At 37.8% G+C, this 26,860-nt stretch overlaps 1 protein-coding gene across 9 annotated transcripts in view; it reads left to right on the plus strand.

Moving 5' to 3' along the window:
* Window positions 1–26,860, plus strand: part of sif (guanine nucleotide exchange factor still life) — a 114,689-nt gene that overhangs the window by 79,642 nt on the left and 8,187 nt on the right. For all 9 annotated transcript variants that reach the window (XM_028319079.1, XM_028319076.1, XM_028319075.1 and 6 more), the window contains 8 exons: window positions 2,446–2,628; window positions 3,421–3,621; window positions 7,396–7,620; window positions 13,355–13,541; window positions 14,912–15,026; window positions 19,190–19,344; window positions 24,373–24,485; window positions 26,485–26,658. In XM_028319079.1, coding sequence (XP_028174880.1) covers window positions 2,446–2,628; window positions 3,421–3,621; window positions 7,396–7,620; window positions 13,355–13,541; window positions 14,912–15,026; window positions 19,190–19,344; window positions 24,373–24,485; window positions 26,485–26,658 — 1,353 coding nt within the window. The remainder of the gene's footprint in view (window positions 1–2,445; window positions 2,629–3,420; window positions 3,622–7,395; window positions 7,621–13,354; window positions 13,542–14,911; window positions 15,027–19,189; window positions 19,345–24,372; window positions 24,486–26,484; window positions 26,659–26,860) is intronic.

Raw genomic sequence — 26,860 nt, forward strand, 5'->3', positions numbered from 1 at the left:
ATAATATAGCCATCGCAACGCAGGCCTTGTGCGGTCGGTAGCAAATCGCGCCAATTTCGACCCCGCCGGGTGACCGCAGCACGCATCAAAGCCTTTGTGGCCGCTACCTACAGCCATCTACAACACATCCACCGCACACCATACATGCCTCGTCGACCGCGCTAACTACCCGGTGTAAATAAGGGAAACCGACACGTCCTATCTAATTCGAAACGGCATTTAACAATGACAAGTATTTACAACTAGGTACTTACTTTCCCGGGTCGTCGGCAACTTTGTTTAAAGTAGGTATAGTTCCATTCGAAACAATCGAGGAAAACCGCCGAAGTACACCTACGAAGTTACACACGTATTCTGATAAAGAAAGTTGTATAACTTTATTACATAATTCGAAACAGACGTTGTGTGGAGGAAATCACACCAATTTCGGGCCCGCCCTAAGTGACCTTAGCACGCTTCAGAGCTCTTGCGGCCGTGATACGTGAAACTACCCGGTGTATGAGGAAAACTCTAATAAGATAACTGCTGTGCGGCATATTGATACGAACAATGCAGACTTTTTGTCGATATAACAACAATGTTGAGACAACATTAACAGATTGCTTAGTATGGCGATAATTTTCTTTTACACAATATAATTTAAAATGGTCTGGGTTAGCTATCCATAGAGGCACTTGTAAGTACCAGCTGTCATTGAATCCTGTCTTTCACAACTGTGAACAATTACTACTACTAGAGAGTTCTTAAATACGGCAAGGGGCACTATTTGCTAAAGATTTTATTTAAAATTAAACGTTTTAACACTTTACAAATACTTTACTATAATCACTATCGACTCAATAATAAAACAGCAATCAAGAATTTTAAATGGCTTTAGGAACTGTAAAGCATCCTACTTATAGTAGACTGCACTAACTCAATGGAACATTCATAAAACAAAGACATATTGCCGGCATTGTTACTTGCACATAATCAATCCTCGTCGATACTAGTTCGTGGAGACTGACCGCAACGCGAATCAAAGCCTTTGAGGGCACTACAACTACAACGCAACCACACTAACTAGCCACGTAAATACAGACCAATACCATATCGAAATGATAACGAAGTTACGAACAAAGTTGAGGTAAACGAATTTAAATTCTGCAGCAAAATTCAAAGTAGCGTAATTAAGGTGGGACCACATGGTCGTAGTTAGAAACAATCTATTTTATCACGCGCGATAGTTATCGCAGGCAGGTGGGCACGCGCCTATTAATATTCATGGGGACGTCAACCCGCGTCCGAGTGTCGGGATATTCAAAACAAGTTACAAGGAACGCATGCCTGATCAATGTTTCAACGAAAAGTTGGACACCACTGACGAGTGGTGATTAGAGATGTAAAATGACTGAATCTGAACGGTCACGGCTGTCATAAACCATAAATAATCGGTCATTAACAGTCAAATTTAGTCAATTTGACTCAAATATTAGTGTACCAAACATGCAATTTTAAATTAAAGATCATAATTAAAAAATAAAACTATTTTTTAATTATGAGAGAATAAGACGGCATCAAAGTTAACATACGGGGCGATGCAACATTCCCATTTCGCATATTAGTGCACTGATCGAGATGTACTTATTTTTTCAATTTAGAAATGGTAAATGTTTAATTGTAATAATTAAAAACCACTTTTTTGATTCAATATGGAAGTAGGTACTAAACATTTACTGAAATCAAACTGATTTAATATGATCATTTTTGACCTTTAATGACCAGTTTTTGACCAATTTGGCTGTAAACGACGGTTAGTCTAATTCCGCAACTATAGTCATTTTCAACACTAGTGGTGACTGTGAATAACGGGATCCCTAGCCTTCTAGTCTGAAATGGTTTGCATTGTTGCGTAATTAAGCCCGTGATAGTTTCACTGAGTTTGAAAGTTAGTTTTGAAACGAGTATTTTTTCAGCGAACCCGTTTGGCTGATGCTTGGATTGTTTCGACATCACGTTTTTGAAATATCCGTCGAAAACAGATACATTTTCATGTACTATGTATAGATTTTTTCGTTAGCAACTTACTTACCTACCTACTTGCGGTTATTTTTGTAAAAGCTGTGAAGTTTGTATTTACTATTAATAAGGTTCTTAAAATACCATTATTCCGCAATACCTACTCAGAAGGAAGTGAAATAGAAGCTGAAATTTTATTATATTTTCCTGTTTTTCCTATACCTATTTAGAATTTTCTTGTTAAATTACAGTCGAATGATCACGTTTATTTACGAATAAATTGTACCTTTAAGTACCTTTAACACCCTCATATAAGTTGTAATGTAAGTTACATAGTAATAAAGAATAGAGAATGAACCTTTTGTCCATGGGATATCACATACCATTAAGGTTTACCGTGAAAAATGGAAGATCTAACGTCACTAAATAACCATTAACTCCATACAGGATCACAAGCTAAAACATATGGCCGACCTGCAGCAGTCCGTGGTATCAGACCCAGAGACGCGTGCGCAACTCGCGGTGCAGATGTTACAGTGGGAAGAGAATCTTGAGAGGCTGCACTGTGAACAGTTCCGTCTCAGGTGCTACATGGCCAGTCTTCAGAGTGGCGAACTTCCTAATCCCAAGGTAAGTTATTAGAACAATTTGTTATTTTTAGAGTCGTCGAAATTATTCTTCTAATTATGAGATTTCCCCAAATGCTGCATGAAAAGATTGCTCCCAATTCAACTTCAGTCGACAAATCGATACTTCTGCCGAGCGATATGATGGACGGGAAAAAATAAGTCTAGTTTAACAACTTCCAAATAATTATCTTCCCATCTTTATCCCGTCTTCGGACTTATCAGTCGACTTATTTTATTATACCCGACGTTTCGCACAATCGCCTCGCCAATAATGACTTCCGGTAATATGGGAATCTATAATTTATCACGCGGGAATAAGGCGAGGGTGCGTCAATCGTGAAATGATTTCATCAAGGCTACTGAGAAAGGAAATTTGTGGTACCGCTATCAAATTGACAGTTCCGCTGACCTCCCGCCTCCCGGCTGGGGCCAGAATCTGTTACGTCACGCGACCCATGTCACGACACGTCATAAATGGCTTCCCAACACACGAATAATGAAATTGTCTACGATTTTCTCGGAAATAGGTTTGATCAACGGATATTCCAATATCCTTTCGCCTTTACCTGCTATTTTTAGAATAAACTCAATTTGGCGTGAGTCATTAAACTGGGGCTTTTTGCATATGTCGGCTTAGGGTAAATTCTTTTTGGGCTATAATGTATTNATGTGTATTTGGAGGGCATGCCCCTTAATGCCAGACTTGAGTGAAGGTCGTCCTGTTTTGGGGTGTTAAGAGGCTTACTTGAATTGTAAATTTAATGAGATGTGCTAAAGGAGGGGTTTTTTGCAGAGTCTCCTCACACACGTGTCCCGTGGTACGAAGAGTACCCTGAACAAGCTGGGCGTGTTCACCGTGTCGTCTTTCCACGCGTTCATCTGCGCTCGCTCGCCGTCGCTCCTCAACAATTTGCTGGCTGGCCGTGGTGCCACAAAACGGCGGGCGCCCAACCTTTCCCGATCCAACTCTGGGTCCAGCAGGCGATCTATGCAGGTTAGTCCAATCACCAAGACATTTCAAAGAAACCTTTTTAGATATTTTGACTGTAAATAGCAGTAAAAAGATGTTGTAGTGTTTGAAATCCCATATTAAAGCAGAAAAATGTGCGATCAAAGTTTTGAAGGCACACGAACGTAGTCGCAAGAGTCCACAAGTAGTACACAGGTTTTTTCTGTCTGTCTATTAATTCTAGTAGGTAGGTCACAAGCATAATTTTAATCTACAATATACTAGAAACCACGCCTAAAGCCAATTAATCCATTGTAATCCAATATACCTATTACTCTTTGCGATTTATCATAATAGCGTACAATTCTGCTTATTAATTACTCCATAATTTAATATTGAAGACCGTCAAAGGATTCGCTGCAATTCATTACGAGCTAAAAGCTTATCCGGTCAGTAGTATTTGATTTCGCAGTAAATAATACGTGAAATTATTACTTTGAATTAATAATTTCCGCTCGAGAACCGAATCATACATTAATACCCTTTTAATAATAACTAGCTGACCCGGCGAACTTTGTTCCGCCTTAATGGCAATAAATAAGCAGACTTTTTTTTTAATTTCGAACGGGATAAAAAGTATCCTATGTCCTTCTCCTGGCTCTAAACTACCTCCCTGACAATTTTCAGCTAAATCGGTTCAGCCGTTCTTGAGTTATAAGCGAATTAACTAACACGACTTTCTTTTATATATATAGATGATGTGTAATATTTGAACTTATTTTAATTTCTACTACTGACTTCCATTTTCTAGAAACTCCAAAGAGTATTTGTATAAGTCATAGCCCTATTGCATTTATTAAAAGAAAAGTTTGTGTATAGTACCAAAAATGTACATAATAATTTAGTAAATGTACCTTTTTCATTTAATTTCTAAAGAAAGTAATTAGGATCAGGTGATCAAACACACCACGTGACCAGAATACTTTCCTACAGCACGGTAGGTATTACCGTGCCTACAGTAAGTACTCCGGGAAATTTGTTTTTAAATGTTTGTGTTATGCACAAAAAATGTAGGGTCAAAGTATGAAACAGCGATAGCGAAATATTCCCATCGGGATCGGATATACGCCGACGGACCGTGTTCAAGCTTACGCGCAGCTCTGTAAAAGACTTCCTGCATGAAAATCAAATCGGTGTAAACAATTTGCGATTGAGAAATCACGTCACGTCCACTCGTAGCCCATCCAATCGGATCCGGGCTGTGATGCGAAATCACAATCTGCAAGTAAGCTGACACGACGAGCTAGATAGCCTGGCTTAAAAGTTTAGGTATACGATATTTTAAAGCGTACGGATGCCCTTTTTATCAAAACCCAGTCCACGAATGTAATAAATCAGTCTCCTCCAACAACACGACTGTTTAAACTCATTTCTTGGTACCGAGAAAATTTATAGGCTTCCAATATTATTACCTTAATGGAAAATTCCATGAACTTCGTTTCACAGACTATTAAAATTTCTTAATATGTTTGCAATCATCCAGGGATTATCTTGAAGAAGTGAGACGTTACCAACCCCGTGTATCTGGAGCACATGTTGATAGTCCCCTGGGAAACCAACTGTAAAATCCGGGTATCGGAATTCTCGACCCGAGATTGTCGGGATTTTGAAAAGTAATTCCAATCTCAATTGAGGAATTTCGTTTGGGATCACGAATATCAAAAAGTAATATAATATTTTATNTTTTTTATTGCTTCAAATACTTTAATTCTACACTCGACACAATGGGAGAGATGATGGAGATCAATGAACAATTAATAAAATATGTGTATCAATACTAGTTAGTTTCTTAAAAATAATTATTTCAGGTAAATTCTGAAGACTCGGTAACCATTTCTAATAAATATGTTTCAGTGTTGAATATGTATTAATGAAAGGTCAAGTTCAATCAAAGACAGGAGTAATTAATTTATGAATTGAATAGTAAGTCCAACCTTTTAAATGTTTTTAAAAGGTTGTAGCAGTTTACAGTGAAATTCTTGAATCTTTTGTTACGTTATTTGCCAGGATACACCGTCACAAGTGGGTAGGTACTTCGCTGGGAGTTGTCCGGACGCCACGTTCAATTAGTGAGCTAAAATCAAATTGGAAATGCCAAAGTAGCGTGGCGCGGTCCCTAATCTGGCTCGAAGGTATTTCTGTCACGAAAAGACACTATTAATCGCAGGCCGTTGGATGGTACCGATTGCTAGTCATTAAGTGCCTTAAGTTTTAGAAACTCCGTAAGCATATTAGAGTAGAATTCCTGTTATTTTCTCTCCCAAAGCTTTGTCGCATTTATTTTGAATATGTCTTTGCCAATAAAGTTTTGATTTATTTTCGAAATACCAATTTATTTATTTATTTAAAGACTTTATTGCACACACAACAATGTTCTGTACAAAAAGGCGAGCTTAATGCCATACGTCATTCTCTACCAGCTGACCTTGAAAATGACCAATGTCTCTTGAAAACCCGTATTGTACTCCGGTGATCCCTTTGTATGCTTTTGCAACATTCGTTTTCGCTATCCCACCTTTGTTATGCTCGGATCACTCGTCAGCCAAAACATCGATATAATATTTCAAAAGATCTCAACGATTATTTACTTTAGTAAGTAATTGAAATTCAAATCAGTCTACTACTCAAGAAGATTACAGAGTATAAACTGCCGATAGCCACTTAACATTTTAACTAACTGTATATCTACGGCTGCCCGCATCAGTCGATACAACGGAACACCTTTACATATTTATAAGCACAAATCAGCATGCCCTGAACTGAATAAGTCAACATCCCAAAATCAATATCGATACAAAAGTTCGTTTCCTGAATAACTTGTTTCTTATTTGTGGCATTTGATTTGAATAAATTGTTTTACTGTGTGAACTCGACCGAGAGAGATCTGAAAGCAATATAGTCTGATTACTTATGTTAAATTATGCATCAAAACAAAAGTGTAGGCGTAGGCTGTTAGCCGTGCCTAGCCTTCACACAGAAACAAGAAACTCAGTTAAGTTCTTAGTTTATCGTATTAACAATTATGAAGTACGCTTGCTCTACACCCTCCAGCTACCTCTAAGACTTTGGAGCTAAAGGATATCTCGAGTTAACTCGTAATCTATGCGGGTTGTGAGAACGTGATACTAAATGGAGGAGGGCATGGAGGTTGCTTAAATTTAAAACTCTGTCGTTAATTCAATTCACCCATTTTGGAATGAAAAACGTATCAGATTTATAAATAAGCTTCGTAACATTTAATCCTAGATCGAACGGACACAATCTACGGATTGATATTGACGTTTGTTTTGTGCAAAAAGTGTTTACCCGGAATTAATCCTGAATTCAGCGAGCTTTTACGCTGCAAGCTGTAATTTGTGTATCAAATATTTAACGGGCTGGACTTTCGTGTTCAGAGCATTGAACAAAATTCTTTTCGGAAATGTGATACACCGATATACAAATATTTCTCCGCAAACGGAATTCTTCAGGCATTTATTTTTTTTCACATGAATTATTAGCTACCAAAACTTTAATTGATTTAAAAACTAACCATTATTTATCTCCTGTTTTTGTAAAAAACCTACAAAGTGTTTTTAAATCTCTTAGGTACCTATCATTGGATTAAAGGAATTTCGTTTCTGGTCCCTTTGAGAATAAGCAACTCAACAGTAGATGCGCATTCGAAGACAGTCATGTCTACGATTGCTATGCTCTTGCAACGAAAATATTACTCTGATGTGCTGTCAACAGTACAATAAAACAAAACCACTCCTCCAGATGTCGCGCGACGACGGCGAGGCGGCTGTCCGCGTGTCTCTTCCCGAGGGCACCACGGCTACGGTGGGAGTGCGTGAAGGCATGTCGGTGGAAGAATTCCTGGCTGCAGCTTGCGCGCGCCGATCGCTCAACGCGTTGGAGCACTTCGTGCGCGTCAAGAAACGCCGGGACATGGAAGACCATAACTACTTCGTGCCTCACCGCAGCGATCTCATCGAGACTTACGTAAGTTTTCACTCCATTTTCAGTCCACTGCAACAATGATTAATATCCCTTTTGCACCTGGCTTCAAGGAAATCGTTTTTAAATTCCATAATGAATGAAAGAAATCGAATCAAAGATGCTGAAGTACCGATATTTTTTATTTGCATAGCTTCAAATCAATTCTCCTATTGCAGCAGTTTTAAAAGCATTGCAAAAGCACAACAATCGCCATAATATGATAAAATAATCACTATTGCATATTAAGAAGGGTCTAGCTTCATATCTTTTTACCTACAACAGGCACAAGAAACGAATGCGAATTTTATCGCGGTCGTTTAGGCGAATTTGTGTATCAAAATGCGATCGAGTACTACAACTATTACTGTAACATTACTTTTTTAAATATGATTCCGTCCTTCGTGTTCGTCGAGCCTTTGATTCAATCAAGCCTTAGTAGACGCCTATAGAATCTCACAAAGTCTAATACCAGGATTGTGTTCTCCTTTGCTAATTAAATAGGAATCACGATAAAAGAAAAATGCTTTAATCTACATTTAGGCTGGGTTGCACCATCTTACTTGGACTGTAACTAACGTCAAAAATCTGTCAAACTCCATACAAAAATCACCGGTTATCGTTATAGTTACAGTCAAAGTTTGATGGTGCAACTTCGCCTTAGGCTGGGCTGCACCATCTTATTTTAACTTTGACAAACGTCAAAAATCTGTCAAATTCCATACAAAAAACACCGGTTGTCGTCATAGTTACGGTCAAAGTTAGGTGGTGCAACTCAGCCTTAATAGAGTAAATCTTCCTAAAAGTTGCACTAACATTTATTATACCCGTAACTTTAACAATAACCGGTGCTTTTTGTATGGAGTTTGACAGATTTTTGACGTTTGTCAATGTTAAAGTAAGATGGTGCAACCCAGCCTTAATCTTGTATGAATTAACCACACGACACGATGCTCAGCCTAATTTGTCTAAGATTTTTTTTAACAAAGTCCTCATATATAACAAATTATTTGTATATATCCCATGGACATTTGTTCAGGATAAAAGTATATGAACTGAAGGTTCATGTTTCAATAAAGGAGAACATCGCGAATAGGTATATTATAGATATTGTAGGGTTTTCAAAAGATTTATGGTGGCAGGATGACTCGCCATAAGACACTTGGGAACCCTCTTGACTGTTGCAATAAAGTTCTTCACAACGAATGTTTAAATCAATTTGAAGACTTCCAATTAAAGTATTTAAAAGTCTGTAAAAGCAGATGAATAACTTAATCCTTTCCTAAAACTAGAACCAAAAGGCAGCGCTGTTACTCGGTTAGTTTGTTCAAACTGAAAGATTGAACATAAAACGAACTTTCCACTCCTTTATACAAAAAAAACACATTGCATATTACAGTAGATAAAATTGAAAAGTATGAGCGAGGGTTGTACAGGAAATAGGGATAGTGGATATTTATTAAACATTAAACACACATCAATAATATTGACTGGCATTTTGTGCCACCCTCGAAGTGCTCAATAAAGTATGCACATGGCCACGGTACACAAATTTATCTCCGTAGATAAGCGGTAAACACCTGCCATCCATCCCTTGTTGTGTGAAGATTGATATCGTTGTCATAAAGTGGTCCTAACACCAATAATTGACCAACAACAAACAAATTTACTATAGTTACTGAGGCAAAATGTTATTAAACACGCAATATCATAATAATGTTTCACAGCATCCACACAAATATTTAAAAAAAAAACTGTAGGCGAGTATACGTAGTACTTTGTTCAGTTAATTGAAACAAATGAGTTTAAATTTATGATCATGAACGCTTAAGCTGGCATGTTAAATTCGACTAAATAGAGAATTAGTAGAGTGATCGTAACGATACCGTCTCTCTGAAAACAGGGCGAGTAATTAAGTTAATGACGGTGCCTTGTAGTCGACAAAACCCCTGTGGAGCGATTTCTTTAAAAAAGCGCAAAATTAGCATTTTGTAGAGAAACCTGGAGACAACGCGGAATGTTCCGCCGCGGTGCGTGTTAAATTACAATATTAAGCGAAACACAGGGCAGAACGTGCCGCAATTTTTTTAATTAAACCCTCCCAAAGAACATTCACGGAAGCAAGTCAATGTAAAAATATAAATGTTTTGTGACCGAGATTCCGGTGAGAAGGGTCTGACAGCGAGTACCTCCGCTGCGTCACAGATTGTATATGCTGGACTGCAGAGGGCTATCACAAAGTTCTGCCGCTGTTGCTAAAACAACGAGGAAGGAATGTAAAATTCCTCTGAGCAAGTTATTTTTACTTCATTTACTAAGTCAATAAAAAGTTCAATATTTAACTTAGCATTCCAGCGGACATGGTAGCGAGTGCTCTTCGTTGATTTCGAGATAGACTACTACGAGTAGTATTTCAGTGCGTCGAGATTTGCCTTTGATTGAGGTCTGACAGAAAAAGATTCCCTTTGATTTGGATTTATTGTACCTTGAAAAGCGGTACTATTCTTTAGAGTGGATCGACTGTTGAAGTTACATACTTTTTTCGACATTATGAAACTATAGCACTTTTATATTTTTTTGAGACGAGGCTTCCTTTGTGTAGATATAATAATATACAGTTGCGTGCTGTCATAAAACTTTCCTTCGATGTCGAAACTTTAGGCGTTTATCGCGTTTTATTGCGATGCAGAAGTCGTATTTGTGTCTTGGGACTTATCTCGGTTAAAAATGTTGTTGTTAACCTGACCGCAGTAAAGCAGAATTTATCTTTAGCGAGTCAAGTCGGCCATTATGTCGGGGCGAGAACGCCCAACTATCCGGCGTAAACCCGGCGGAGGGCCGTGGTCTAATCCCTATCATCAATTTTCGACCTCCCTCGCACCATGTGGACAAACTGTCAGTTTATCTCCTTCAAGTGATCATGACTGTATATTTCACATTACCCTACCGCTGTCAACGAACCCCGGCTCTACAATGCTATACATCCAATCCTGTCGACCACGTCCATAATTTACGAACCTATTGACATTTTGCCGATATGTGAAAAGTCAATCGAATGCCATATTGAGTTCGAGCAAAGGGCAAACATTTATACCAGTCTTTATTTAACTTAGCTTTGCAATACACACCTCAGTTACACATCAAAATAAAAGGTAAGGGAAAATTCTTTCAAATTAATTTACTGGTGAAAAGCCGTTTTGTTTGAAGGCCATTTTTTAAATCGTAAGCCATTAATTAATTACTCGCAAGTAATTCATTTTAAAATGGCTTACAATGGCGTCCCCTTTTAAGTTTTGACCAATTTAAAAGCACTTTGATTTTTGCGGCATATTGTAATCATTTTTCCATTATTAGGCAAGTCTTGGGATATCTATTAGTAGAAGTATCCGATTTTTTTTTTACAAATGACTTAATTTTATTTAAATAATAGGAACATATTATTAAGTTCCTTTGTTGAATTATGTTATCGCGAGTAAAAATGAAAACTGTTTCATTTTTACTCGTAACATAAAAAGTATCAAAAGTAATTCTACTATGTAGGTAAATTCTCGATGGAAAATGTTCGCATCACTGAGATAAATATACATACGACCGTTAATTAAAACATGCATGGTCCATTACGTGTAACGAAACACGCTGCAATGTGCGCTACATTGGTTCCAGTGTTTTAAATAGGAAACAAGTATTTTATTTATGCTATCAACATTTAAGATAAGTAGGTACGAGTATATTTAAACATGCTTAATTTGAGTTTAAATTAATATCTGTATGTAATAAGTAGGTAGGTACGATAAAAGATATACCTACATTCTTTAATTCTCATCCGGGTATAAACAAATGAAGGAAGTTTCTCATATAATTTAAACATGGAAATGGAGTTATTTTATCTCTGAAAAGAAATAATTAAGGTTTGTTGTGAGTGTACGACTGTTCCATGTATACAAACATATAAAAAACCAGTATCTCTAAGAAGAATTAATTGATATCCGCACCAATAAAATAAAAACTTCCATTTTCAATTTCATGGAAACCCTAATATTTCGTGTTTGCTTTTACATGGAAAAGTGATAACTTTAATGACAGGAAAGTAATCCTTGATACTAATTGGGGGCCGATGAAAAAAAGTGAATTGCATTTAACTCCCAGTTCGAGTTTAACTAAAGGAGTTAATTAATGAGATTTCTGAACAATTTTCCCTCTTTCGGAGTCACGCGCTAACCGTGTCATTCCAGTTGTTGTGCAAAATGCCCGCTCGTTAAATTAAAAGGTTATCATCAGGCCGTTTTAAAAATATTAATGATTTTAATAAAGCGATTATGGACCGAAGGAATTTAATTGCAGTGCCAGATAATTCTGGGTACAATTCCACCCAAAATGTTGCTACGAGTATACTCTACCAACGATGTAATAAATGATACATACTTATATTTTTAGCTAGTCTTGGAACACAAAATGAACTAAGTCATGCGATCCTGCTATTTGATAATAATCATAATGGTAGAATTACAACGTTACACCGTTCTTGCTTAGCTTACAAAGTATGTACCTACTTATTTAATAAGATAAGGTAGATACATAATACGTCAGATATGATTATACCACATAGTTGACGGCTCTTAACCCATNTTAAATGAGGGACGATCTCTTGACGCAAAGAAATCAAGTTCATTAATGAGGACATAGAATTATGTTATAAATCTTTCTTTTATTTTCCTTTATCGTCCATCGGATTTTTCTGTGAAGAAATGATGTAACTTCCCGCATTCTCCCTCCCTCATCGTAAGGATTAGTACAATAGCCTGTAAGACATAAATCATTGTCTGGAAAAACCGATTAGTTTGTGAGATCTTAAGTTGAATTCTTGTTTGAAGTTCTTGTTCGAATTAGGTAGCTAAAAGTCAAACTCAAGTTAGTAATTTAAAAGTAGAGTCTTGCAAAAATAGTCTTTTGAACGCCACTAACGAAAAAATCGGGACATTACACTCGAAGTATTTCAATTAGACGAAAGAAAGTTTTTCTGACATCCTAATTAGGGGTGTAATTTAGCTATGACTGCTATATTTGACAATTATTTTCTCGCTAGCTTCGACCTTGTTGAAGGGTATTCTACCCTCAACGATCCCTCGTTAGTTTGGTCATAGAATAATAATAAGTACTACGTACAGAAGTTTTACTTCGCGAAGGTATTTAAAAAAATGTATGCTCAATGTCATTAACAATATGGTGTAATTTAGCCTGTCTCAAGAGTCAAGCACCATTTTGTTGACAAACGTCAGTGATCGGCACTGCGCCGAAGCTATAGGGCTGACTTCGGTAAAATGATGAGACGTGAGGTGCCAAACTGCGGAAAATGGCGGAGGAAATATAATTATGATTTAGCGTGAATTATCATGAATAATATTAACTACTTATTTACCTTTCAGTGTCTTGAGGCAACTTAAAAAAGTACATTCTGTGTTTTTATTATTATTTAGGCAGTTAAGTACTGCACAGTATTTAGTACACCATTTTCTTTATATTCTTCCATCATACACAAGAATACGCGTGCGTGAGTTAATGTTCGCTCGTATGTGAGGCCTTGTCGAATAGTATCCTGTAGGTGGGCCATCGTGCGTGTTTTGTTTTCGATGTAAACTCGCGGAGATGAACAGGACTGGTTTGGTGCTCGATTTTCACTTAGGTACAATGTTTAAACAAGTGTTTTTAGATGTTGATTATTTTTTTTATTACCTTGATGCAGTTGCACACACACGAAGTGGTGGAGGTGTGCGCCAAGATCCTGTACCAGGTGGAACTCCAGCGAACCACCCTCGAGCAAATGTGGGGCTTCAGCGTGGAGGCCGAGCTCATCGAGAACGCTGAGAGGCAGGACGAGCTGTGCTGCTACGTCAGCAGGGTTGAGGACAAGAGCGTTGCTATGCAGAACGGTAAGTCATCTTCTCTAAATGCAGAATACATGCAGAATTTGAATCCTTAAACCTAATTGACAGTAACACAAGATTTTTAGTAGTTCTTACATATTATGTTGGCGAAAAAGTGACCGTCATAGCTCGAAAGAAACTCGAATGGCCGGACCGTCACACTAGTCTTCGCAACTTATAGTTGCTTTGCAATTTGTGGTGACCATACTAGTAAAGATTCAAAATGTCAAACAAAAGTCCGATCCGTGTATCTGCTCTCATGAAAGTTTGACTTTACCAAGGAATGTAATTATTGAATCCCATCAAGCTGTAAAAGAAAATACAATATTTTTCTATTGATACAAAAATCACATCAAGTTATTCAGCCAATATCTGAGTCGCACAAGCTATTTCCCGCGCCCATCGAACGCGTCTCCGCAAACGTACAGCGGCTGACATTGCGGCACTGCCATTCCATTTATAAGATGACTCTTGAAATCACCTCCACATAATACGTCTATACGTTTAAAAGCATTCTACGCTAGTTTGGAGCGAGAAAAAGTCAAGGAGAAAGGATTGTGGATTTGATACACGAAATACACACGTTTATTTTCTCAACAATAATAATGTCTTGGTATTTTCACAGTTAGATTTCACAACTTCAATTACAGTTATCATCTAAGCTAAGCTTAGATTTATATCATCTAAGACACAACATTTGTATCACCATCAAAGTTTCACAGTTTGTACATTTAGTTCGTCCCAGTTGGCATGAAACATTACAGCAATGACGCTACTCTGCCAACTCGCACAGTCAGATTTGAGGGGTTTTAACGCAGTCTATTTCCAAATGGACGATCAGCGCGGTTAACTTTGACAAATGAATCCCCCTAATCGTTTGACTGCATTCATAACATGATTAGAGGTTTACCGAGCCGGGAAAGTTATCCGATAGTGGAATATACTGTAAAGTGCCCACTCAGCCCTCATTAATCAAAAAGGTTTTTGATAAAAACTAATACATTTACTTAAAATTACGTTCATTATTTTAGCATTGAATCTTTTACACAATGGCATCAGTTGATTAAAAGTTCTTGCTTGAATAACTGTTCTTAAAACTTCATAAAACATACGTATTCGCTGTAAAAAAGATGTTAAATCCGCTATCAAAAGTCTGGCAGATAAAGCTGGATGTTTTTGTAATATTCTGACAATGGGCATAGAACAAAAGTTTGACGAGTGAAATTACTTCACTTTATCTCCCTGCTCTGTAATCAATACGGTATCGGTTTGCGTACCTGTTAGCTGGTGTTTTTAATCTCCTTTGTTTCTTTTCGCTTCCTGCTTAGGCGAGGCAAAAAGTAATCATTCCAGCAACAATTTGTTTTCTGCGCCAGGCATAATCAAAGGCGACGAGATAATGGTGATCAACGGAGCGATCGTATCTGACCTAGATATGATGTACTTGGAAAGCGTGCTGCAAGAGGAGCTCTCTCTCGTCATGATGATGAGGTAAGCGCTGCGCTTTTTAATTTCTACCTGTGCATGCAATAAATACTAACCGTAAAGCAATAAATGTAAATTAAGTTTCGAGTACTCTGAAAACCCCGACCGTTACACTAATTAACTGATGGAATAACTCACAAAACATTTCGACGAATTCATTATAAAGTCTCTGTTCCGACGACATCGGGATCAAATGGGACACGGTTTATTTTATTTAAATGTTAATGAGAATTGATCGATCGTCAACCGAGTTAACCGGTGCCCGTTAATCAGTGGACCCTCGCGGCGCATTCGTTACCATTGGATTAGAATAAATCGCGGGAGACAAAAATGTCGGTTGGAAAGCTGCGGAACAGGAAGAAGGCAGGCTGGCACCTAATAAAGCGGAAGTTGGAGCGTCGGGAGCCTAGGCGGAGGTTGCTCATCGACATTTCCCCTCATACACCTGACCTTTCGCGCGACAAGTTTGCCCAAGCGCTAGCGGCGACCTACATACTCCTCGCCATGAGCCGGGCCGGCTCGGCGCTGCCAACTGCAACGTAACAGATAACTTCATAATCGAAGTGCTGCGGTTTAATGGGAATAACCAACAAGCTGCTAAAAGTTTGCTGTTTGTTTTACTTATCGAAAGCTTAGAAATCGTATCAGATGGTGTATATTTTGCTCGAAGAATTCTGTTATCCACATTTCAACTCTTGTTGAATAGTCACTTTCTGGAATTCCTATTGGCATACCTAAATATAAATCTCATTTGAACAATTCGCGACTTAATTTACGAGTTCCACGACATTGCTTGGGTTTAGATTTAATGAGTAACAATAAATCAGTCTTCAAATTGTTTTCGATATAAATAACTTACCTTTGAAAATTGCTTTAACAACCTTGAATTAATGATATCGGGACTTATTAAAGAAAACGTAGCTTCTTAACGGTTGGATACCGTAATTCTGAATTTTGTAGAATAGAAACTAATTCGTGTAAAGACGGACAATGATATCGGCGTCGAAGGTAATAAATAACCTAGAATGAGGGTCGAGCGATCTATCTTCCATAAACACCTACCCGCATTACTTAAGTTAATCCGTGATCATTTCGCATGCGATTATTCTAAAAGGTCGTCAATTCAGTAATAAAAACGTACGTGGTATAATGTAATCGTTTTAACCACAGTGCTATTAGAAGCGTCAAAAACGGTAAAGAACAAGAAGACATCCTTTACTTCCCGTTACATTTTATGACCACATAAAGCGTTGTGTCTACCATGCTAATAACAATGTAGTATCCTCTCCGCCCTTCGAACACAAAATTGCCTGTCATTTTCGCACGAAATTAATAACGTCTGCAACACGAACTTTTACAATTTGCTTGTGAAAAATTGGCTGCGACATACACGTAACGGATTTGCGAAATACGGTTACGGAAATTGGATCAATATTGATGTGCTTGCTTATTTTTTAACAAATCTAATACTTTTTTATTCATAATACTCGTAATTGTTCAATTAATTCTAGTAGAACATTTGAAACAAATTCCGAGAGATTTTGAATAACACATGAATGTAAATTGAATTGAAATTGTGTTTCGAAACTACACAATTTTGAGTTAAATAAACTCTTCAGTCAGAATCATTGAAATCATTAACACGAGTAACTTTATTAAAATCCAATACTTTTATGCCCGAACGCTTGCAATAATTTTCCATCGATTTTTCTTTTTTGCTTTCATTTTAAAAAGCTACATCCGATCGCATTCTGGGCCAACTTTTTCATAAAACTAATTGTGCTAGAGGCAGGTAAAGAGTTTTGTATGTAACGAAGGCAAACTCTTAACTTATACGGAACAAGCATTCGGATGCATTTTTTCGAATGCTACAATTTTCCGCTCGAATTGGGACTCGTACTTCATTTAGCGTCGCCTCGCTTTCACGCGTTTACACGTGGGCTATATTTAATCCTGAATGTAGTTATTATAGTGGACTGGACAGGTGACACACTTTAGCTCCCCGGGGTGGCAACACTAGCTCACCGCGGCCATTGTGAGCGTCCGCAATTGAGCCACTCGACGTCACGCGCGTGAATTAATGTTCCCCAACAAATGTCATCTCGAAACAAGCACCCGCGACGCGATATTATTGTTGTTGTGAGTTGATTCATCTTTCCGTTCGTATTAACCGTTCCGGTTTTAGACGCCTCGCTCATTGTCTCGTTACGGTGAAGTTAAGTTTGCAGGAATAATTAAGGTGATGCTAACATCGGAGTTTCACCCTCATCGTCGAGACAAAAGACTGAGTTGTCTAATTCTATTCATAATCCTGAAAGCGTAATCCTATCGTGTATTTTCAACTGGCATCTCGTTGAAGGCTCGCGGGGCCTCGTCACGCTGCAATTGCCAATGCCTTGTGACATTTTCTCCCTTATTCAACGTCACGTACCTACCTGCACGAAAGCCAGACAAAACATAAGCTCATTTGTGCTCACATTCGAATGCTGAGAGTGTGCTTTGTGTAAAGTGAACACGAACACACTCGTCCATTCTTTTCACCGAAAAAGTGTGGAAAAATTCTCCACCCAATTTCTATTTTATCGGCGACCGAGGTGATCAATTCGCGTCATAGTATCTTCATTTATCGTACATACCTAATGCATTAACAACTGTTTGCCATCAGCAGCCCCCGTCCCATTATTTGGCTGCGACAAATAACTCCCCCTCTCCTTAGTTTCATAGCTATTTGTTATTCTAATGAAACACTATTAACAGTTACAGTAGGTTCTATGTATGTGTTTAACCATTACTTAAATAATGGATAAAATATGAGCAATTGTGTACTTGATGCGATTAAAACTTTCCTTAGGTAGTTCATGTTTTTCGGCTCCGATACGAAATTGTTGCTCGACTACAAATTTAACCTCATAACTCATATCCATTAATATTGTAGAGGTTCGACCTCAAATGTAAGTTACGTAAAAATTTTGAGCCTAAGCAATATTTAACGTAGCGTGCAAACAATGAAAAATGCTTGACTGTTTACACTTGTAGGCTTTTAGCTTAAAACAATCACGGCTGCGATTAAAACTGTGATTATTTTCTTGAAACGTGGGAGCACAAGCCATAAAAATATTTTTTATAATTAAAACGCAGTTTTGTTTCATAATAAAGTGCTCTATGAGGTCTATAAATTACCAAAGGAATATAAAAATATCACAATTGTATAGCTAGCTTCTGCGTAGATTTAAATCAGCTAAGAAAGTTCTTCCATCAAAAAAATCGAATATGCCTAACGAGGCCCACGCACGTTTTGATGTGCAACGCTGATACTTCCAGCACATACCTACTTGTAATGTCTCCCTTCCGTGTCAAAGTCTTAAGTACCAACTACAGAAGAAACTTGAAAAGAAATTGCAACTTTACACGGTGAAAAATACTTTGTTCAAATGCTCATAATCCTCTGTAAAGTTCGTAGCAAACTACGAAGATACTTGTCGTAGCACGCTACGAAAAATAATTCAAAACTCATTCTCAACATGTTACCTGCAAGTTGCACGGTATCGCATTAAAATGCAATGTCAACTTATATCGTCTTTGCATATTCATAATTTCTACAGAGACAATGCCTATAGTCATGAATACAGGTTTTACATAATTCATTCTATGTGGAGTTTTGTATAATATGTAAATTAAAGATAAAAAGTGGGTATACGAATAAAACCCATATTTAAGATGCTGTATTTTCCGTCCATTTATTTTGAATTAAAAGTTTGAACTAAAATAAAGTTTATCGCCGTGCGCTATGCTTTCACACTACGACATTTCTACGTGCTACGACTACGAAAATTGCTACGAACATTTTTCACTAATAAGTTTTGGAATGAAATAAAGTTGTGTATGTAACAAGTACACCACCCGTCATTTGGGTATTCCCACCTTCCCTCGACAGACTTCATTTGAGGGATGGGAATGTTCGCGTCATCTTTCCCCAATTGCGAGTTCGGGGAAAGGTTAAAAAGGATTTCTATTTCCAGTAACAAAATTTTGTCAGGCAATGTCTTTAAACACGTTAATTGTTGCCTTGTGTATTACTTGTGTAGTACTTAGCAACGTTCATTTCATAAGCTTCTTTTTCTTACCTTACTCTTTGTCCAGCATAGTTTTAAACTGACCAATAATACCAGATCGTCCCGCACTGAGCCGCCTGAACTGACCGGCATGATGAGGGCTGCGACCGACGACATCATAGATTCCCTGGTGTGCCCACCACCGCCCAGCGAGCCGCCGGTCATCTCCGACGACATGATCTCTGGACTCATCGTGCCCGCACCAGCTTGGAGTAAGTGTTTTGATGTATTACTTACTTGCATTACTAACGCCCGTATTCAAAAACGATGCGTGCTTAAGTGAAGCAGCAAATAAAACGCACAGCGTTGAACAGAGCTCTGTGATTGGTTCGTGTGTCACCCTGTGCGTCCACGCGCACTATGAGATCTCATAGTAATGTTTGTGAATACGGACGTAAGCTTTTATGTAGTTATTACGATTTTTGAATGTTGCACTGAAATGAAATATTTTAACTCGTGTTTGTGTTCGGATATTGCATTAAAATGTGTTTTTTTTTGCTAGCGAGCGAGACAATCGGTAACTCTATAACGTATTTTTAATGAAAGATCGAATTTAAAAACATCATATTCTTCATGATGGCAAGGCAGTTTTCACTAAGATACTAAAGCTAAGCTAGGTAATTATGTCGAGTACTCCCATAGGAGTAGCAGGTCTAACTAATATAGGTCATGATGTGATGTTTGAGATGAAAATAGAAACATTATACGATAAATAAACAACAATGCTAGTAACATTGGAATATCGCGTGCGTCAAGCACTAAAATAGGCACACATTTACCTAAAAACAATTGAACAAAGTTATGTCAACATCTCTGTTAATGTTTCCATTTTAAACGTATACCAATATTATCCCAGTTTTATTAAATTGAGTTGTTGAATTGGATTGCCAAAACGACAGGTATCAGCGAGTAACCGTCACGCGCAGCAGTCACGTCAAATGGTAACGAGCGCTTGCTCGTTATGAAAATAACGTTTCAGAGTTATGAATACATCACCGATCCAAGCAATAAATAACGGAACTTCACGCACCATCATTCCATCGACGCGCTAATTGAATTGCAATTTGCGATACCGCTTCGGTTACGCATATTAATACTATCCTGTTACCAATTAACGTGATTCCGCAAAATGAATGCTAGTAAATATTTAAGAACCAAGGTTTTTCAAGCCAGGGAATATATTACAGATTCAAGTACTTTATTCAAATGTAGGCCCTTTTCAGGGCACTTAAACACGACCCAAATATGTATAGCTTACCCTAAAATAGAACAAAACCCTAAGTAGATACTAACAAAAGTTTGTTGTAAAGTAAGAGATGACAACTTTCTATTAAGAATGTAGGCAATCTAAGTACAAAAATACGATTTATGAGTTACCCCAAATTAAATACCTATACCACAGAATAATAATAAGCAACTAATTTGCTAACACGGTAACGGTGCTTAATTTTCATTCATCACTTCAAACCACATTCACAATACTATTCATTCAACACAAAATACGTACGCTATTGCTTGCCGGAAAACTTTTAATTAATGATGTCTTCAAGAAAATCACATTGAGCTTAATTCGTTTCGTGTTTTCTATTTTCTATGTCCCTGCCCTACTGGCCTCGTTGCCACGAAGATGACTTTACGAAACGTTTTAACCGCGAGCTGTATACAGGGTAGCAATACCCACAGCCCCCACCAATACAAATAAAGGTGTTGCTGTGTCATACGGATCATTATTCATAATTTATGGCTTTCACCCATTAACCTACGTGATGGTTTATAGCTGTAAAACAACAATGTCAATAAATCCAAGAGCTCACCCCTTTTTTTGCTAAAATAACGACGTTTTTTTTTTCGTAACAAGCAGCGTTTCAGTCTACGGTATTATTGTATCACTTGGCATCGTTTCCGAATCTCAAATCTACATTGGATCTGAATTATGGCTGTCAGCCAGTTATATATTTTGTGCATCGTGAATTACAAAATATCACTTCCCGTTCTGCGGACTATCGATCTTAGCTATGAACACAATACAAATAGAATTTAGAACTTCGGACTCCTCCTATGTTCTTCCGATCAATTTCGTTGCGGGTCCAATGACAGTTTAACTTTCCCCCCGGACAAACTTGACCTTTACTTGTTGGGTTTTTATTGGCGGTCAAGCTGTAGATGCACAGTTGCAGCGGTGGGAACGAGAGGTGGGAATAGTCCCGAAAATACAAATAGAATGGAAAAGAATACAATAGAATAGAGTTAACTTTAATTGAAAGCGGTGGTACTTAATAAGATAGCTCAATTATTATTTTCCGTCATGGAATAACTCGTACAATTTATTAATATAAGCTCAAATAATATACTGAACAATGTCTAATTTGGCACGCTCTTGTTTATTACACTCAGCGTTTATGACCGGCACAGACTCGCAGTGAGCTGCGTCAACATCCAACAATTACAATAAGTATATAGGTACTCGTAATAGTATGTAGTATACATGTCTGTCTATGTACTGCGACCGATTTTACCCACACTATGTGAGAAGGTTGACTTGACTGATATTAACTTGTCGCACGAACGTTGTCAGAATCATTTAAAGCTGAAATGTTGGATGCGTTATTAACTTTGTGACTCGGCGAAATGTTTATTGACACACAGTTATGTATTGAGTGACATTCAAACCGTTCCCTACATCATTCTGCCTTGACATACAGATGGAATGTACTTTGTAACAGAATTCCTTTGACACAATAAACGGAAAAGCACCAGATAAAATGAAAATTTTCAGCCTTTTTCATCGTGCAATGTTACCCAATTTAACTCTCCGAAATAAACATTTACCTACTTACCCAAACGTAAGGCCGCTTTATAAATCTTATTCAAAGAAAGTCAAGCCGCTCGTCCTTAAGAAATAAATAAATTTTGACTAATTTCTTTGCAATGTTTTTTGGCTCTTTCTCTTCGTTATTTCTGGCGGGTACTAGTGCCTAATCTAATTCATTATTTATAGTCAACGGTGTGGAAATTGCTTTGGTCTTGGTAAGTCCAGAGTGATTTATTCCGGCCCTGGCATTTGTGCAACATGAGAGGCAATTATGCCGGCGTATTGAGTCGACATGTAGTTGTTTTTTGTTTTATGAGAACCTATACGGAATCGACTCGACGAGCCTCCATGGGCGCGGCTCGGAACAATGGCGCCTCTCTCGGCCGCAAACACGTTATTTTCACCTAACGAGACGTCTGTTTTTTCTCCTAATGACGCGTATTCAATATGTGACCCGAAAATGTTTTCATTTCACTTTGCACCTTTATTTGAATTTCAATATTTCACTTTGTTTTCGTTCGTTATCTTTCATACTCATTGTTAGGATTCTTTTGTGATGACGTTATTCGAGCGGTATTTCCGTTATTCAAATTTTTATATTTAACAAAAAAAAGTCCGATCTGGACAATTACTTCGGGTACATAATAATATTCGTTGCCAAAAATGTACAGAAAGTCAGCGCCCAATTCGCAAATTAGCGCTATTTAACGTCAAGCCTTGGAGTTGGCTATTTTATACTTGACCGCGAATAAGTATTTGAATGGAGCGAAAAGAACCGTAGTTGAATAAAGTGTTGTGCTAATTTCAAAACAGAAATACCCGTCCTTCAAATAAAGGCCGTGACCCAACCCCGGGCTGTTTGCGGCCGCCGTGTTGACTAGCGCGACCAAAAACTCATTGTGTGACTTCATGTCATAAAACGACCGCCGTGAAAGTTCCACCATCAACGTTGTTATTTCCTCGGATGATATTGAAAACTCTTATGTTTTTAATTCCGTGTTATTGGAATCTTACAAGGACGGTAATATCTAGGTTGAAGTTGTAAAGGACGCGGGCAACTTAAAATGAGGCCTATTGAGGGGGTCAGGGTGCGAAACTTTTTCACTCAATGTGTTTTTGGTAAATGCCTAACCTACTTAACGTAGAATTAATTGTGATTGATTGAGCTTTAATATTTAATAGAAAATTTTAAATAAAATGACGATAATGAGCTAAGAATGCACCAAAACTATTTGTGGCGTTAACCTTCCGTTACGAAGTAGATAATATACTCTGTGCCGTAACGTTACATTCCGTAGTACATTACCTACGTAGGTATACTTTTTGATATGAAAATATAGGTTAGTTTTACTATAGGAATAGACACACAGGAGCTTTACTCTTGTTGACTAGTTTTGCCAGGGATAGAGTAATGGCATTATTGACCAACTGGACCGAAGTTCATTTTATTAACATGCTGAATTTTGAGCTCTTGCCAGTGTAGCTTTATTTATTTCTCCACGTAAATCTAATCTATGAACATAAACCTATTTTCAACTGGATGTTTTGAATGTTCGCAATTTTCGGTCCAATATCTCACTTTTGAAACAAAGATAAATATTTACAATAAATCTTTGGACAATTTCACACAGCGCCAGCTAGCCCCAAAGTAAGCAACTTAATGCTTGTGTTATGGGTGCTAACTTAACGGATATACTACTTATATACTTTTTTTTAAATACATACATATTATACATAGTCACACCCAGACCCGTCACAGAAATTAAAATTCATCATTTCAATTTCTGCCCGGCCGGGAATCGAACCCGGGACCTCTCGGCATAGTAGTCCGTTCTGAACCACTACACCAAACGGCCGACAATAATAGTAGCTTTACATTATTTAAGATCGTTTGCTGGTTTATTTTTACAAAACATGATTATTTATTTTATTAATATCTACCTACATCCCTTTTTTTCCTCTATTGACAATGATTATGGAACTTTTTTTGTTTCTTTTGACTTGGGTGTACTACCTACGTGAAAAGTAATTAGCTACCCATTATTTTAATCCTAAGACAAATACCGTTCTTAGTAAAAGAAATTAAGAATAAGTAAGAATGCTTTGGGACGAAAATAGCTCCATTAACGTCTATTAGTACGTAATGAAGCAACAACAATCTGTTTCCAACTTGAATGCCTTTTAACATCGCTAGATTAGAACATCTAAATAATGGATGACAAAATAAAATGGTTCTATATGCAAAAGGTTCGTGCAATATCCGAATACTGATTTAAAATATCTACGGGTCTACTCCCAAATCGATTTCTATATATCACCACGGTAAGTCCCTTTCATTCATGGCAGAATCTTGTGAGTGAACGCGACCTGAATATATTGAAATCGAGTTGCGTAGTAGGGGCGATGGTCAACAGGTAATTTTTTACAGGTAAGGAGTTATACAGCCCCGAAACAGACGGTCATGGCGGGGACTCGGTGAATGCAGGCCCGCCCAAAGTCAGCTCGCGGACGAATTCGTTTGAAATTGAAAACCTTCTAAAGGTAAGATTTACTGTAAGTAGTTATCATTTATCATAGTATGGTTATAGTGTTGTACTTTTTCCCCGTCCGTTAAACTGCCATTAAAGTTATTTTTAGCCTGAAATAGCACATTTTTCCGAGTAAAACGATCAATTTATTATACAGCACATGATATCCGTAACAACCATAATCTTTTTTATACCTGCGCCGCGATCTAATAAAATAAATTAGTTCGCTACCCTTTCTCACATGCACGACCGCGACTTAATTCTAGATTCAATTATCCATCTCTCTGCGACCATTCCACGTTTTATTTCGTTACGATACCCGCATGGTAATGTCTCCCTTGAAAATAATAATCGTCTCTGGCGAATCAAATGGGGTACGCGCAATTTAATGCCGTTCCCCTATTATTATACCTGTCCTGTAGATCGTATCCAATCTCCTTTGTGGCCACCTATAGACACGGAACGTTTATCAGAACCCCTTTGTCTGCCTAAACCTCACTTTCTGTCTAACCCAGTACAAATGTTTTTAATTGCTTCAACTTCAACCGGTTCCTTTAAGTAATTAAAGAGTTATAGCCGCCATTTCCCTACCTGGGGATTCGAACAACCTATTTGGAAGTCAATTGTAGGTAAATCATTGTTATTTGTAAAATGCTAAATGCAAATTGTGGTCGGCCGGGGATCCTTAGAGACAAATTAAACCAATTCATAACTGAATGAGGAGCATTTCGGAAGCTGTCTTTATTCTTTTGTCTATTTTTGGGGAATCCACAGGTGTACCTTTTCTGAACGCGATTAGTGTTGGCGGATCTTAGGGTGAAAACCCTAAATGGGTCGACCTTAAACTGTAATAAGGGTAGGGAGAGCAATCACGCATGGATATCACGTGGGTGCTTAATGAATGTCGTGTTGTTGGCGAGCGAAAGCGATCGCTCATTTAGCACACGTAATCACGTACATTTTATTACAAGGGCTCCAATAAATTTCTGTATGGTTTACGTCGTTCTGTAATCAGATTAAATTAATCAAAATGTCACTTACCTACCTTTGTACTTTAAATGATAAACTTTACTGACGTAAACGTGACAACGTATGCGTAAGGTGTTGTGTTAAATAAATAAAAGTATTTATAAATACTTAAGTAATACTACTAAATAGCAGACTGATACTAATTAGGTTAACTAAATAATTTGATTAAACCGAGCACGTTAGGCTTGTTAGTAGTCCCGCCTGCCAATCTGTTTAGGCCGGCGTGTTTGGCGATGGCAGTAGCTCCCCATGTGTTTGAGAAAGGTGTGTTGTTAATCAAGCTGTAGGTATACGATAATGTTAGCCTCCTTACGCTGTGCAAGATAGATTGGATGGGCTTCGTGTTTACTTATCCCCTTCTTTCGTGTCGAAGGTTTGCTATTAACTAAATGGATATCGACCATTTTTGCGGCTTTATTTCATTTTCGAACTGCTGCTACCTGTTCTTGTAATCTTGTTACAATGAACAGATGAGATCTCCCATTGGTTGAGAGTTCACGAGAACACGTATACGATCTTAACGTTTTATGTGCGAAAGCCCATTAAACTCTGTCGTATAAACTAATCCAAGGAACGTACGTGACTTGTGTATTTGTTTTTTGCTAATAGGCTATTTGACTTATTTTATACCTCAAGTTTCAAAGTATATTAAGAAGGTACTACTAAAAATTGTATGCGATTGTATTGATATGATATGATATTGATATGATATGAGCTATCACGTCATAATCCTACCTGCTAGCCTGTTACCAGTGTTTCCTGTAGAGTAGGTATGTGGCAATGAAGCAAAAGTGAGAAAATTAAAAATCATTCCTTCCCAACCCGTTTGACCAGCATAAGAAGTGTAAGGCCAATTCATCTGACTCAGGTAAACTAGGAGGGACAGAATCTATACCTTATTATTTTGCCGTTTTGATATTTTTATGTCTATTTTGTATGGTTTTCAATACAGTATATTCCATCTATCTTTGATTGTTATATAGAGCGCAGAACAGGTGACCGGCTGGTGCCGATCGCCGGCGGACACCCGCCGCGGGAGCCCAACAGGCAGCGTGGTCAGTGCCGCGGCTGGGACGCCCTCCCGGCACATGTCTGATGCCGACAAACTGAAGAAGGTCCTGCTGGAACTGGTGGACACTGAGCGCGCTTATGTTAAGGTCAGTACTTGGTACTTTGACTGCACAATACAATAGGTTACATGTAATGACACCTACTCCTCGTTTGTAAAACTGTTTTGACATTTTCGCAAATGAAAATACACCGTTCACTCTATTTGCTGTGCATTAAGTTTGCCGTTTGTAACACATCTTTTATGCAATAAAGTTTTAAACAAATACTTAAATACTTAAGTATGTGGAA

Source organism: Ostrinia furnacalis, unplaced genomic scaffold, assembly GCF_004193835.3.
Source record: "Ostrinia furnacalis isolate ACB-3 unplaced genomic scaffold, ASM419383v2 OfSCF7086, whole genome shotgun sequence".
Classification (NCBI taxonomy): Eukaryota; Metazoa; Arthropoda; class Insecta; order Lepidoptera; family Crambidae; genus Ostrinia; species Ostrinia furnacalis.